This window comes from Mesoplodon densirostris, chromosome 17, assembly GCF_025265405.1.
Source record: "Mesoplodon densirostris isolate mMesDen1 chromosome 17, mMesDen1 primary haplotype, whole genome shotgun sequence".
Classification (NCBI taxonomy): domain Eukaryota; kingdom Metazoa; phylum Chordata; class Mammalia; order Artiodactyla; family Ziphiidae; genus Mesoplodon; species Mesoplodon densirostris.
Genome location: NC_082677.1, coordinates 74,636,662 through 74,652,905, shown reverse-complemented (window position 1 = coordinate 74,652,905; position 16,244 = coordinate 74,636,662). Strand labels below are relative to the sequence as shown.

Here is a 16,244-nt window from a genome sequence, read left to right as displayed (position 1 = left end):
GTAAGGTGGCCAGTAAGGAGGCCCAGGATTGCCAGCCGCCTGCAGCAGGAAGGGCCTGGGATGCAGCGGGGTGGGCACCTTCCATCTGCGCTGGCACCTGCTTACGCCTGGGTTCTAAGGGCCTGATACATGTGTGGACTAAGTACTGGCTGAACTGCTCCTCGTGGCTTTTAGAGAAGAGAAAATAGGAGACTGGGGAGAACCAGTAAATTAGCGAGTTGGTGCCCTGTGGGTGTTTCCTGTAGGAAATACTTAAGCTGGATTATTTAAATGGTCTAAAACGAACACGACAAAACACCATTGAAAACAACTACATGCATGGAAAGATTATTTTTCTAAAAAGAATGTTGTTAAAATGATGCCAAGGGCTTGTTTTACAGTTAATTAATATATTTGAATCCTAACACACTTAACAGGGAAATCAAGAGTGCTGTATTTCACTAAGAACTTTAGTGGCAACTTCGTAAATTGAAAAGAAGGAAGATATTTAGAAAAACAAAAGAGCATAATATTAGCGAGAACTAATTTTTAAAGAGGCAGAAAAACTACTTAAATATGACTCAAAACATTTATTAAAGTTTAAGTTAAAAGATTCTAAAAGACTTATTTTTCTAATATTTTTTACTATAAATTCTAGATTTTATTAAATATAATTTCTCTGGAGCCAAGATGTTAATTTTAGAAAATTACATACAGTTTTACTAAAATATCAAAACTTCTCAAAAATCTTGAACTGTTTTACCAATTGGGTGCTTTGCTAATCTGTAGGAATTCTTGATCTGAATAAGCACATCTAATTTTGCTGAGTTCTTGAGTTTTAAGGCAGCCAGGCTTTTCTCTCATTATGACTGCATATATGAGAGTATCCATCTCCACTTTCAGAGTGACAACTCCACTTTTAGGGTTAAAATTAAAGGCTTTGGAGTCAGATGGACTTGGATTCAAACCCCAGCATGACCACCCTTTCATGCTATCATTCATTTAGTCGTGCATTTAACCAGTATTTATTCAGAGACACATTAGTGAATACACAGTAATTGTCTGCTTCCTTCCTCTGCCCTCCTGGGTAAAGTCACACAATAGAAAAAGTAAATAAAACAAATGAGTTAATTCCATAGCATGTTAGAACATGATACATGCTATGAGGTGGGAAACTACAGGCCATAATAGTCACAGAATTGGGTCTGTGTGTGTGTGTGTGTGTTTGCGCGGTGGCATTGGTGCAAATTATAATTTTAAAAGAGGTCTTGGTCACATCTCTCTGGGCTTCAGTATAGTCATGCCTAAAATGGTGATATCACTAATCATCTCAGAGGAATAAAATAATGTATGTAAAGTGCTTAGCTCAGATGCTGGCACTTCGTAAACATGAAACAAATGGAAGACATCCAGATGAGAATGGAAAAGAAGAAAGTTAATTTTCTAACTCAATGGATATCTTTGAAGGCCAGTATTATACAGGGTTCACCAAAGCAGCCAACTTTTAAGAGTAGAAAATACCCAAAATGCACAATTCTGTAATTAATGAGCATTGTCCCAAAGGCTTTCAATGTACTAAAACACAGCAACTCATAAGCTTCTCCTAGAAAGTTAATGAACCAAACAAAATTTTAACATTAGTATTATAGAGTTGTTCTGAAGATGTGAATAGTTTAAAGGACGTGTGGCAGGTTGTATTTTACAAAACTGGCTTCAACAATATTTTTAGTCCTTCGGGCTCCTCTAGAACCTTGAAGCTGGAAGGACCTCTGTGATTGCCCCATGAGTAAAATATGGCAAAAGCAATGCTGCCTGCCTGCTGAGGGTGGGTCAGGGGCAGTGCAGCTTCTGGCTGGCTCTTCCTCTCTCGGGACACATCTCTTGGTGGCCCTGATCTCTATGTGAGAAGACTGCTTACTCTGAAGCACCCACGCTGTGGAGAACATGTGGAGAGGCCACACAGAGGTGAGAGAGATGCCAGAGGACCCCATCTGCTCCAGCCCTCAGTTGTCCAGGTCTCCCCAGCCCAGACACCAGAAATGTAATGAACTGAGCTTGTGGACCATCCCAGGGCCAGCCACTGTCTGACCACAGCTGTGAGAGAGTTTGCATGAGAAGGGCTTAGCTGATACCCAACTAGTAGAATGGGGAGAGAGGGAGACAGAGAGACAGAGAGAGGAAGGGAGAGGGAGAGAGAGAGAGAGAGGATGATAAAACCTTTGTCATTTTAAGCTACTAAATTTTGGAGACGTTTGTTAGATAGCAATAGACAACTAATACAGATATTGGTACTGGAAGTGGAGTGCTGCTATAAACCAAAAAAACCCAAACTTTAAAAGCCTGGCAATAGCCTTGGGAAATTGGAGGAGTTTGTTTTTTGTTTTTTAATATTTATTTATTTATTTATTCATTTACTTATTTTGGCTGTGCCGGGTCTTAGTTGAGGCAGGCGGGATCTTCGTCATGCCATGTTTAGTTGTAGCAGGCGGACTTCTTAGTTGCGGCATGTGGGATCCAGTTCCCCGACCAGGGATCGAACCTGGGCCCCCTGCATTGGGAGCGTGGAGTCTTAGTCACTGGACCACCAGGGAAGGAGGAGGAGTCTTGAAGAGACTGTTAGCAGAAGCGTGACACACAAGAAAGCTCTTGGTGATGTTTAAAGGAAAGTGAGAAAGATGCTGGATGCCGAAGGAAACATAACCCTTTTTATACCTTTGTGGAAAGTTTAGCAGCACTGTCACCTGCAGTACTGTGGAAACCAGACAACACACTTAAGGAACTGGATGATCTAGGTAGGGAGATCTTTAGACCGAGTGTAAAAGCAGCCTCCTGGATTCTTCTACTTTCCTTCAGGAAAATGAGGGTAAAGAGATAAGCTAAACAAAGAACAAATTATTATCTATAAAGGAGCCTGGGCTTTCTGAGTTTGAAAATAAAATAGTTTATCACTGGGCCATCAGGATAGTAAATAACTCTGAAGTTAAGAAATAACTTGTAAGCAGAGATTGAATCTGGGGCATTTTCAGGAAAACATGATATAAAGCTGAAGCCAAGGTCATGACTATGAACCCCTTTATTAAGACCTCAGAAAGATTTCAGGTGGTGCTTCACTGGACCTTTTCAAAGAAGCAAAACCACAGGACTTCTAAGGATATCCAGAGTATTGCCCCACAGAAATCTTGCAGAAAAGAAAAAGTAGAGAGGAGATTATCTCAAAGAGATTTGTGGATGTGGCTTTTGACTAAAGGAGTAGATTATAAATTGATTCACAGGAAACTCACAAAGCTTTTAAAGGAATAGTATCAGCTGCATTGAAAGAGATATGATCAATACAAAATAAAGAGGCTCTGGTGCTTCAAAATTTTATGAGCAGGAATCAGGCTGAGAAAACGACCAGCCCCAAATATGTCACCTCTTGTGGACGAGGTAATAATATCCAAAGGTGAACCAAGATTCCGTAGCACGGACCTAATGGCCATGAAAAATAATTTCTGGGTGCCAGGACTAAATCCTAACCAAGGCACAAGCAACATGTTAGTTGTGTGGAGAATAGGCAGCTTGTCTTTGATAGTTAGGGACAGTTCTGGAGGACCTGCCCACCTAAGGAGCCTTACCTGAGCAGCCAGGATACCTGGACCTGATTTAGAGGATGGGATTTGGGGCTTGGACCTGAGCCTGATGTGATGACGGGATAAGGCTCTGGGGAGCATGGGAGAGGGATGAGTGCATCTTGCAAGTGGGAGGGATGTGAATTGTTTTATCCAGAGGATGGATTGAGGCAGCCTGTATTTTCCAAGATTGGCCACAATAGTGTTCCCAGTCTTATCAAGAGTTAGAGTCTATTTCACCTTCCTCAACCTGGATGCGCCTTTGAGACTATCTGGTGGCAGTGATGGAAGTGATGCTGTGTGGCTTCCAAGGCTGCTCGTCAAAGGTAAGAGAGTGACCGCCCGGCGTTCTCTTTCCTGGAGCAGGCACCAGGGACACACTGATTGTCAACGTAAGAAGTCCAGCTACCCTGAAGCTGCCAGGCTGCACAAACTGGGTGGAGAGACCACCTAGACACAGAGATGGCCAAGCAGTCCCAGTCCTTAGACATCTATGGGCACCAGGCATGCGAGTGACCAGCTTTCAGGTGATTCCAGCCACCACATGCAGCTTCATGGAGGACCTGGAGGGACAGCCACTCAGATGAGCCCAGTTGACACCCAGAACCTGAGACAGTAATAAAATAATCATATTTTATTTAAATATCCAAGTTTTGGAGGAGTTGGTAAGCAACAATAGATAGCTGATATGATATTCCCTCAAGGTTTGCTGTAGATGCAGAGAAAAGCTTTTTTGAATTAAACGATGATAAATAAAAGTAGCATGGGTTATCAGGAGGCAGTTGAGAGACTGGCCTCTGGAATCTGACTGCTTGGGTGTGTAGCCTGGGACAGGATACACCACTGTTCCCCTGACTCAACATCCTCATCTACAGAGGGGTCACAGTGACAGTCTCACTCCATCAGGTAGTTCTAAAGATTGAAGATACTTAGCATAGTGTTTGTCACATGATAAACAATTGTTAAGTGTCAGCTGCTACCATCAACATCATATTATTACTACAGAACCAGAAACTAGTCATGAGTCATAGAACAGGGTTCTGTAGGGCGTGGTCTGCAGTTCATCAATATCAGATCACCTGGGGTGCTTTACTGAGGATGTAAAGAGCACAGTTCCTGTCCTTCTCTGTAACTACCAAATTAGAATATCTGGGGTGGAAACTGGAAAGCTTCATTCTTCATAAACTGAAATTAGAATACCACAGTTAGAGAATTAAGAGTCTAATTTGGTTTTATGGTTATCCCTTTGCGTGTGTGTGTGTGTGTGTATCCACACAAGTCCTTGCTAATTGTTCATTTACAAATAAGGATTTAAGGGCTGTCAAGAGTGAATTTATATTAAGAGCTTTCTTAACAATTATTTTAGTCCCCGGATTTATGGGTAAAAGTGAGATGGGATCAGGGAGACATTTCATGGTTATGGATCACCTTAAGGGCAAGTCTTAGTGTCCTAACAGTAACTTAAGGGATAAATCCCACATTCTCAAGCCCTCTCATTTTTTCTTAAACTTGACTCTTATCTGAGTTACTGTGCAATGATCTAGGGACTTGTGTCATTTTTAGATTCTGTTAGGAGGTAAACATTTTCTTGTACAAAATAGTTTCCCTTTGAGTTTTTTGCTAAGGCATGTCGGTGACTTTGCCTCAAGACACAAGTTATTTGGCCCCATTCTCACTGAGAATAAGATGCCTACATATTAAATCTATGAGAAAAAAGAAATGAGAAGATCGTTCATCAAGAAAATACCTGTATCTGTGTGTGTTGTTACCCTCTGTTTTCCAACTCTTCCAGTGTGACTTTGCCCAGTTTCAGAGCAAACTGTGTGCCTTGCTCAGGACCTAAGACATGAAGGATGCCTGGATAAAGCCAGTTCCCTGGCTGGTGGGCCTGTTGCATACTTGATTGAGGTCAGTATCGATTTACAACCAGCTTATAAACTGGACAAGAAGGGCTTCTACTGAGGTGTGTGATAGATTACAACCTTGCTAGGTCATTTTTTCGAGGGAGGAGTCTGTTACCTTTGCTCTCAGCCCGTCTTTCCCCACTGACCGCCCTCCACGTGTGTGAGGCCTCTTAAATGTCCCTTCCATAGGTCCCTTCTCGACCCCTTCCACAGGTCCCAGTGACGGTTAGCCCCTCTTGCTCTGTGCTCTTTGGTGCCCTTGCTGTTACTCTGCCTTTCTCATAATTTGTTTGCCCATTTTCCTAGCCCACTGGTCTCTAAGGCCCTGGGGGAGGGGCCAGGCTCGTGGAATACACTGAATTAACATGTGTTCAATGGACAAATGAGCCGTAAGTTGTGAAGCATAATTATGTTCTCCTGTTATGCCCCATCACACATTCTCAGGGCAGCGTTCACAGAGGACCTAATTTTCATCAAATTTCAGGTAATAGAAAAAAAAATATCATAAAGGGGATTCTGCTAAAAATAATGCTGACAAACCAAGTCTGACACATCTCAAGGGTGCATGTTGAAACTTGCCAAATTGTTCTCATTTTGATTTACTGATACGAAGCTAATTCTGCTTTCATGAAAGCAGCACAAAGAAATATTTTTCTATTATATTGATTTATTTGTTCAATAAGTATTTATTGAGTGCTTACTGGGTGTCAAGTGCTATTCTAGAATAAATTTATAAACAAGGCAATAAAAAAGGGAATGAAATGTAACGCTATTTCCAAATTAAGCCACACAGCTGAACCATTCTCGTACCTATACATATAAACTGTGTTTTGTCGCAAAGGGAGTTGTACAGCAATTCTAAGAAATACGGATTCCTCAGGTGTTATTTCTAAGGAGCGGGTGGCTGGAGTCTGAGGGAGGCTGGGTATGCATCTCACATCACCGGGTTTCAGTGGTGGCGCCTAGAGCTGCCCCCCAAAAACCTGTCCTGTGCTATTTCACCATCCAGGTGTCACTGTGTTGGGGAGAAAGCCGTCACATTGGGTTTAGATACTCAGTTCTTCAGAAAAGCTCTCAGCTGGGAGCTTCCCTGCAAAGAAGAAGTGAAGTCGCAGCCCTGTTCTTCCTTTCCTAGTCTCTGTTTGCAAAAAGCAACCCCAAACTTTTAAAAATCATACTTTCAAATAGTTGGCTCTGGCTTGTTAATAGTTTGCAAACAAGTGTTAAAATTTACTGGCTCATAAAATTGCTTCCAGCTTTTCAAGCACAAAGGTAGAGAAGAAAAACCAGCCCTCTGGCCGGCCTCTTCACTATGACCGTGTATACTGGATGAAAACCTCTAGGAAAGGCACGTGTTAATAAGAACAGGACTGGGCATAAAAGGTGTTGACTCTTGGCCTTCATTCTCCAAACAGATCTCTTTTCACTCTATAACCTTCTGAATTGACTAGCAGCTTCATTTGTAAAAGAAAAGATCTTGAACTTGATTTGTGGTCTTATTCTTATGAACAGTGTTCACAGAGCACTTCATGCAGTGATCAGATTTCCTTCCCATCTTACGCAGAAGAAGGATAATTGTGTGACATATCACCAGGTGTAAAAAACTCAGTATTGCTCCCGTGGTGAGAACATGAATTTAAAATCAGTGCTGTCTATAATGCCATTTGCAGCAACATGGATGGGCCTAGAGATTGTCATACTGAGTGAATTGTCAGGCAGAGAAAGACAAACATCATATGATACCACATATATGTGGAATCTAAAAAATAGTACAAATGAACTTATCTACAAAACAGAAATAGAGTTACAGATGCAGAAATCAAACTTACAGTTACCAAGGGGTAAGGGGGGGCAGGGATAAATTGGGATATTGGAATTGACATATATACACTACTATATATAAATAGATAACTAATAAGCACCTACTGTATAGCACAGGGAACTCTACTTAATGTTCTATAATGACCTATATGGGAAAATAATCTAAAAAAGAGTGAATATATGTATATGTATAACTGATTCACTTTGCTGTACACCTGAAACTAACACAGAATTGTAAATCAACTATACTCCAATTAAAAAATAATTAGTGCTGTCTGATAGAATTTTCTGTGATGATGGGAAATTCCACACCTGCAGCTGTTGAGTCCTTGGCACTAATGACTGAGGAACTGAATTTTAAACTTTATTTAATTGTAATTATTTTAAACTTAAATAGCCACAAGTGGTTAGTGGCAACTTTTTGGACACCTTCAGCTCCTGTCATTATGGCGTAAAGGTGAGCAGAGCCACTGCTGATGGACAGTTTATTAGAAATCCAAGGCACTGCTTATCTGAATGACTAAGCCTCAGTCCTACGACTACCAAAATCCCCCAGCATGGGCTTCCCTGGTGGTGCAGTGGTTGAGAGTCCGCCTGCCGATGCAGGGGACACGGGTTCGTGCCCCAGTCTGGGAAGATCCCACATGCCGCGGAGCGGCTGGGCCCGTGAGCCATGGCTGCTGAGCCTGCGCGTCCGGAGCCTGTGCTTCGCAACGGGAGAGGCCACAACAATGAGAGGCCCACATACCGCAAAAAAAAAAAAAAAAAAAAAAAAAAACACACAAAAAAAATCCCCCAGCACACCTCCTCTATCCAATCAGTCAGGTTAATTTTCTTATCCTTAAAGACCCATTTAAAGTACATTCCTGAACACAGGAATTCACCTTTAGCTGCAGGAGATGCAGAGGTGGCTGTCAAGCCATCAGGATTAGGAATCATGTGTTGTAAGAAAGAACCAATAATGTGGATAGTAAAGAAGGAACTGATTTATTGACCGGCCCTGTCACAAGCCTCCAAAACATGAGTTCCGCCGGGGTGGGCCTCAGTTGGGAGACACCCAAAGCATCTTAGAGCCACATGTGAGCTGAAATTAGGTTCCAAGAACCTATAATTTATATAAAAGTCTTGCCAGTCTGATGATACCACATCATGTATTTTAAACAGATGGCCTTAAGAGCCTTGTGATTCCTCGCGGTAGTGGGAATCTCAGTTTTACACCTGGGGTCTTTCTTGCTTCCTCTTCATTAATCTTTTTTTCCTGTCACTTGCTTTTATGTATATTTTTATCTCCTGTGGTTCTTGAGTAATTGTTTTTTTGTTTTGTTTTGTTTTGTTTTGTTTTGTTTGTAGTATGCGGGCCTCTCACTGCTGTGGCCTCTCCCATTGCGGAACACAGGCTCCAGACGCGCAGGCCCAGCGGCCATAGCTCACGGGCCCAGCCGCTCTGCAGCATGTGGGATCTTCCCAGACCGGGGCACGAACCAGTGTCCCCTGCATCGGCAGGCGGACTCTCAACCATTGCACCACCAGGGAAGCCCTCTTGAGTAATTTTTTAAATTTACCTTTTTTGTTGCTGCCCAGATGAGAGAACTCAATTCTATCCTCAATATTTTACCCCCTTTCTCAACTATGTGACGAGCTGGCACCCGACTCCTCCAAAATCTCAACTCCAGGGCAGGTAGACTTTTCACGTGCACACGAACAAAAAGCATTTTTAGGCTTCACAGGCTATTCTGAGGCCTGCTTATCCAAATTTATAGAGTTTATCTGTGGTGTTCAAATTTGGATGGGGCTCCATCTTATATACATTGCAATTTTCAATCTTGTTTCATATTGTTTTTTTTTTTTTCAATTTCTGATGCTGTCTTGAGTCTTTATTTCACATTTTCCCATCTCATTAGGCTTATCCTTTTAGACGCTACTCTACCTTTCCCAATATGCCCCCCAAATCTTCTTATTTCAACACAGAGATCTGCACCGTAAATCCACTACAGAAATCTACAAGTAATAATGGTAGAAATGGGACCTGGCCTACCTTCTCAGGGAGAGTATTTATGACTTGCCTAGACTATAAGCCTCTTCTAGTTTGTGTCATCCACTGGGGAGAACAGAAGAACGGCTTGTTTCTTTGGAGGGCCTTTGCTTTCCATCTATGTTCACGTCTGCATCCGCCTGAAGACTCTCCTCCAGATGGTTTCTCTAATGTTTTTATTTGCCTTGTTACCATGATGCTAAAAACACACACTTGTCCTCTTCTCCCCAAAGTAATGAATTTCTGCTACATCACCATCTAAGCATTACTGTAATATGACTCATACATGACAACAGCAATTTAAAAAAAAAAAATTCTCCTGAAGATCTACTGTTTCTAAAGCAACCAGTGAAGAGCATCTTTGAAGATTACTAGGGTCGACTCATTGCTGCAGGCCTCCGGCCCCTGGTCTGCCCACTGTCTCCTTGGTGTCAGCTGTCTCTTCACAAAGATGAGCTTATGGCTTTGCTGTGCTTTTGCATTTCTGTCTCGTTTATTTACCAAAGAAATTGTGCTCTTTTCTCTGTTCATGTAATACTTTCTAGTGAAACCCACACTGTCATCTCATTTAGAATTTCACCCTGCATCACCACCTCTTACTCTATGTCCCTCTGCAGCCAGGATCATCTAAAATATTCCATGTAGGGCTTCCCTGGTGGCGCAATGGTTGAGAGTCCGCCTGCCGATGCAGGGGACACGGGTTCGTGCCCCGGTCCGGGAGGATCCCACATGCTGCGGAGCGGCTGGGCCCGTCAGCCATGGCCACTGGGCCTGTGTGTCTGGAGCCTGTGCTCCGCAATGGGAGAGGCCATAACAGTGAGAGGCCCCGCAAAAAACAAACAAAAAAAGTAAAATATTCCGTGTATTTATTTGTTTATTGTGTTTACAATCTGTCTTCCCCACTAGAATGCCAACTCCATGGGGGAAGATAACTTTGTTTGTTTTATTTATTGTGTACCTTCCTGGGCCTAGAATAGGGCCTCATACTCATGGGTGATAAGTAAAATCTGTGAAGTTAGTAAATGTCCTGCAAAGAAGGACTTCCTCTGCTTTTCACAATTCTAAAAATTAAAAATTAAGCAATAATATCACATGAACTAATCTATGAGAGAATTAATTGAGAATAAACTGTGGTTTTGCATAAATATGTCTAGACCACCGATGCAGAAACCTTTGTTGTCTAGTCCCCAAAGTTTCACTCACTGAATTTTGCTGAGTCATGATTGTCCTCTGCATGAATCATTTCACTTTACTGTGTGGTGATAAAGCAGGTTTAACTTTTAATTAAGTTATGATAACAGGGAAGCCAGATGAATCTTTTTAGCTTTTTAATTCATAAAAGTTTACATGGACGAGCGACCGACTTTCTGAATTGTTCTGGTTTGAGGCTCCTCATTCAATGTGGAAGTCGGGAGAGGAGTTAAGGAAATGATATATAAGTAGCTTTTCCCTAAGAGGCTTAGAGATTTGAATGAATATTATTTATGTTTAACGATTAAAGGGCCCCTGGTGGGCTTCCCTGGTGGGCTTCCCTGGGGGCGCAGTGGTTAAGAATCTGCCTGCCAACGCAGGGGACACAGGTTCGAGCCCTGGTCCAGGAAGATCCCACATGTCGCGAAGCAGCTAAGCCTGTACACAACTACTGCACCTGCGCTCTAGAGCCCGTGAGCCACAACTACTGAGCCCGCGCACCTAGAGCCCATGCTCCACAACAAGAGAAGCCACCGCAATGAGAAGCCCGCGCACCGCAATGAAGAGTAGCCCCCGCTCGCCGCAACTAGAGAAAGCCCGCGTGCAGCCACAAGGACCCAACACAACCAAAAATCAATAAATAAAAATTAAAAAAGAAAGGGGGGCCCCTGGCAAGCCAACAATGGATTTAATTCTACTAAAAATATATTAGGGCAAAGTACTGCCATGGCGCACTCAAAGACCGGAAGTCAAGTATCAGTAACCCAACAGGGGTCGGGGTCTCCCTTCCCCGAGGCTAACCTTCATTGGAGGAGTCCTTGGTGACAGCCCACAGGCAGGCGCTCACGGCCTCATAGGAGGCGCTCAGCCGCGTGGTGGGGTCCCTCTTTGGCTTGGGCGGAGGCTGTTTCCGTGGTGATGGGAGGCCGCTGCTGTCATCCAGGCTGAGCACCGAGTGCAGAGGAGGAGACGGGGTGGATGGGCCAGCCTGGGACTGGATCAGGCTGTCTACCGCCATAGGGACTGGGACGGAGCTGCAGTGGAGGCGCCTGGGTCCACCCTTGTCTTCAGCTCTGGGTGTGTGTGGGGAAACAAACACAAACAGCCCCGCCAGAGAGACCCAGATGCATTATTCAGATGGGAACAATGAACCGGCTCAAGCAGACATAATCACGGCTTTTTGGTAAACAGCCTTCCTGCCGAGGCTGGAGGATGCGTGCAGCGCTCTGGTAGCCAGCGCATCCAGAGGAAGCCATTTCATCCTTCCAGCCCTTGCTTCATGATAAATGAGCACATTCGAGACTCATCATTATTACTTTAGACAAAAATCTCACCGGAACCCAAGACGTCTTAAGGAGTGCCACATTTGCTATCAGGCATTCGCTGAGTGAAGTTTTCACACCCTGATTATTAAGCAAATCAAAAAACCAGAATTTCAATCTGAATGATAATTTCTGGGAAATCCATCTTAATAGAGAGTTACTGATGCATCACATGCTGGGAGTTCTCTGTTTGCCCTTGCAAAAGAGTAGATGCTTTACTTAAAACGATCAAAGATTTTCATCTTCCCTGTCTCTCTCTCTCTCTCTCTCTCTCTCTTTCCCTTGCCATTTAAATTCCACCAGCAATTATTTAATTATGTGCGGAATTGTTATTTTTCTTCTGTTATTCCATCTGGTTGCCCAAAGCCAAGTGAACTGCTGGTATTCAATAAATAAATAGACAAATACTTCTTCACTTAATTTTATATCAGGCAAATGAATACATAATGAAATTGAGAAATTGGGGTGGCTGTTTAGCTCCAGCAGAGGAAATAATAAATATTATTCTGGAAGTCAGAAAAAATTAATAGTTATCTGGTTAAAAAAAAATTCCTTCTGGCTTCACATGTCAATGTAATCATGTGCCAGGGAGATGCCAATGCATTCATTTTACCAGGAGTCTCCGAGCATTTGTTTTTATAATTATATCTTTTTGTGAGGGCACCAACAGAGCTGGGATCTACTGCCAGGCAGAGCCAGACGCCCATATAGGAAATGAACTAGCTGAAGATGAAAGCATGGCACTCAGTGGATAATTTGTTTTCCCTGTAATGTTTAATTACAGTTTTCCGTACAAAGGGAATTTTTTCAGTATTTAATCACTGAGATATTTGAGGCTAATTAGTGAGAGACACACCACCACTTCCACTTTAATAAAAAATCATTCGACATCCCAGGCAAGGCAAAGGGGGGTCATTTTCGGTGAGAAACAACTAGGTATTACTAAGTTCCTATGGAAAAACAAATATCTCCCTGACAGCAAATTAGGATGGAAAGACCCAGGGAGGATTGTAAATCACAGGTGTCCTCGTCTGTCACAGAGAAACAAGGGTAGTAAAGTGGAGAAGGACTTAGTTTTCTTCACATGTCTATTTCAAGCTCAGCATCCAACGTGAACTTTAAAATAAAAATCTTTCCCCAAAGCTTTCCTTTTTGGCAAAGAAGATGTGAGAGTTTCCTGAGGGAAATATAATACAGGCAACCATTCATTGATTTCACTGCTCTTGTGTTTTTAGAGTGTCTTCTCCATTTTGGGGGTCAGGTTTTCAGAAGTTTCTAGGAGTCAGCCTTATTTATATACGTGACACTTGCATAAAGATGTCGAGAACCAAGCTATATATCTTTGCTAAGACGTAAAGATTAGATGCCTTAAAACTTTGTGCTTGAGATGGTCAGTGATGCAAGCACGGTAGGTGAAGCAATTATTTCATGGGACCTAAAGTAACACGTAGGGCATCTATTTTGTGAAAGGAAAGCCCAGGAAAAGCATCCTTTCAGATGTCAGGAGGTTTCACGTAATGCACTGCGCATGCATACGTGCTCGTTCCTCTCCCTACGGTCATAAGTGATTAAACTTTGCATTAAGGGCTATCGGCATTTTCTTGACGCCCCAGGATTGATCGCGTAGGTCACTGAAGTTGCACACTACCTGCCTTTACCTTTTGGTTCCTTCCTCTTGCTTGTTCCTGGCCTCCAACTTCTCTTTGTGGAAAGCAGCATTCATTACGTTCCGGAGCCGGTCATTCTCACGGGCGATGTCCGAGGCGTTCTGAACGACCAGTGCATCATAGGTCCTAAGCCCCAGGTCCTCTGTAATCCGCAGGAAGCTGTTGATGGATGTGACCTCTTGCAGCCTAATGCTCCTTTTCTGATGCAAGTGCTGGCGTGCTAAAAATCCTCTGATAGCTTCAGGAAAAGAGCACAATGATGGGTCAACGGGAGGAGCGAAAGCAAAAAACCCAGATGTCCGTCAACAAGTCCAAATAAATTATGTTGGAGCAGCTCTAAAATAAAATGTATTTAACCCAGTCTAGGACTTTACTAAAACATTCTCATCTTATATTAAAAAAGACATCTACATTCAGTAATGTTAACAACGGAGGCAAAAATCCTCGCCCTGAGTGAGATCGTGCAGGTAGTATTCTAATAAAGCTTCCCTCCTTCTCGGGGGAACACACAGGCTGAACACTGATGGAAGGAACTAAGTCCAAACCCCAGAGAATTCTGGGTGTGGCTCTCATCAGACCTTGTTGGGGATGCACCAATCACATTCTTTTATATCAGATTATAACAGAAACGTCTGAGGCTTACGGATGTAATCTTTGAAAACCATGCACGTATTGTTAACAGGATTGTGACTTAACTCCTAGAAAAGCTAACACTGCATTTAAGGCTCTGGGAAGAGACTGTGTAGAAATATGGGTCATCCTTCTGCTTTCAGGAGAAGCAGGGCTAGAAAAACGTGTAAGAATTGGGGGAAACAGGTGGATGAACACACTTTGAAATCACTTATGTGTCAGTAACAAATGTAAGGCTTGAAAATAAAGGTCACGCCCACCGTGTAAAGGCACTGACACGTGCTAGGCGCTCCAACCCATCTTTCAGTGCCCAAACTCGATGGTCATTAATGTACCAGGATCTCCATTTTGTACCCAAAGAAAGAGAAGCTCAGTGAGGCTGAGAAAATTCCTCCAGGTAAACACAACCAATGAACGGTAGAGCGGGGATTCAAATCTCTGCCCTTATGAGGCCAGACTCTACCTTGCAGCCACGTAGATGCAATCTGTAGCTCTCCAGAGAGCGGGTCACAACAGGGGAGGTGTAGGGAAGCACATCTTGGATCAATATGGGGATACGACCTTGTAACAATGAGCACAGGTTGTAAACAGATCAGGCGTCTCATGGGAGAGAGTCAGCTCCCAGTACCCAGGCAAGTTCAAGAAACAGGATGGCCCCCACTCAGGGATGCTCTGACAGATGAGGGGAGCAATTCTGATCTGATGCTGGGATGAGTCCCTTCTCATTCTAAGTTCCTGTGATTAGAAGGAGTTGTTTGGATTATAGGAAGCACTATAATTGTAGGGAAAACCAATGTGGGTAACAAAGACACTTTATTCTCCTCTGTAAGGGGGATCATCCTATCAAATATTAACTGCTTTAAAATATTTCCTGGCTATAGGAGAATAAGTGTGTGGTTATCTATATATGTTTAGGATATTCACTTAGATGCCTTTACTCGATTAGAAGATGGAAAGGCGAACACAACTTTCCACAATTAGGGCTTCAGAGGCAAATAATATGCAGACGTCTAAAATGCTCAAGGCTTTTTCTCAGATGGCAGTACTAAGTGTTTAGTTACTTTGGAATGCAGTGTATTAAGATAACTGTAAAAGCAGTCATGCTGAACTAATCTAAAAGAGAAAAAAGTTAAGCAGCTAAAGGTACAATCAGACTCCCAGGAATCAAAAATGCGGAATAAAATGTAGAAATTTTAGCCATGTGACAGGCACAGTGAGAGAGAGAAGCAGAAGGTGTGTTCTCTGTTTATTCGCTCATTCCTGTTACATTAAAAAAAATCTAGACATTGACAATGGGAGGGTATATTTAAGATGTTTAATCTCTTGGAATAAAGGGAAGATTAATGTGGGCAAGCCAGACTTCTGACCTCCAACTACAGCAGGACTATTCATTGGATCCACATAGACCTGGGAATCCACTGTCCTGTGTCCAGACCCTGTTTTCTCACACTTTGCACTAGCAATCTTTGAAATTAAAAAAAAAATTATACTATTTGCTAAAACATGGTACCTTTACTAAGAGACAATTAATACAAATAAATTTGGCACAAATAGATAATTAATACTTGTCTCTTTCTGACAATTTCATGCAGGATAAAATGAAGGTATACAGTCAGAGGGAAACTTCTGTTGGGAATAATTTGAAATTGAAATGATTAAATTTAAGACTGAGGTGTAACTACAGCTTTCTGCCACCCAATATTTACAAAGAAAAAATGAGAACTCTTAAAAAACTGGAAATGACTCCAGATGATATAAATTCTGAGTGAATTTCATACTAGCAAAAAGGACTGAAGCAATGGTTCTAAGAGATGTAAAAATAAAAATCAATAATTAATGCTTTGCATTTAAGAGCCTCTAATTTTAAAAACATGCTTTTACAGCCATTATTTCATTTATGCAATAGGAAATTGTGGTTTGTATCCATTTTTTAAAAAACATTCTCAATTTTTATCATTAGAGGTAAAGAAAGAACTACAGTTCTGCTAATTTCTTCTGTTTCAGGTCTGTAGGGCACAGCGACTTAACATTTGTAACCAACCAGAGGAGACATTACTAGCGGGCACCCCTGATGGAAGACAGAGTACGCA

The 16,244-nt window shown here is 42.3% G+C and overlaps 1 protein-coding gene across 1 annotated transcript in view; it reads right to left on the bottom strand.

Moving 5' to 3' along the window:
• MYO16 (myosin XVI) overlaps window positions 1–16,244 on the bottom strand; it is a 407,151-nt gene that overhangs the window by 58,203 nt on the left and 332,704 nt on the right. Inside the window, exons 29-30 of the mRNA XM_060079968.1 lie at window positions 13,516–13,762; window positions 11,337–11,608 (exon numbers count right to left, since the gene is read on the bottom strand). Coding sequence (XP_059935951.1) covers window positions 11,337–11,608; window positions 13,516–13,762 — 519 coding nt within the window. The remainder of the gene's footprint in view (window positions 1–11,336; window positions 11,609–13,515; window positions 13,763–16,244) is intronic.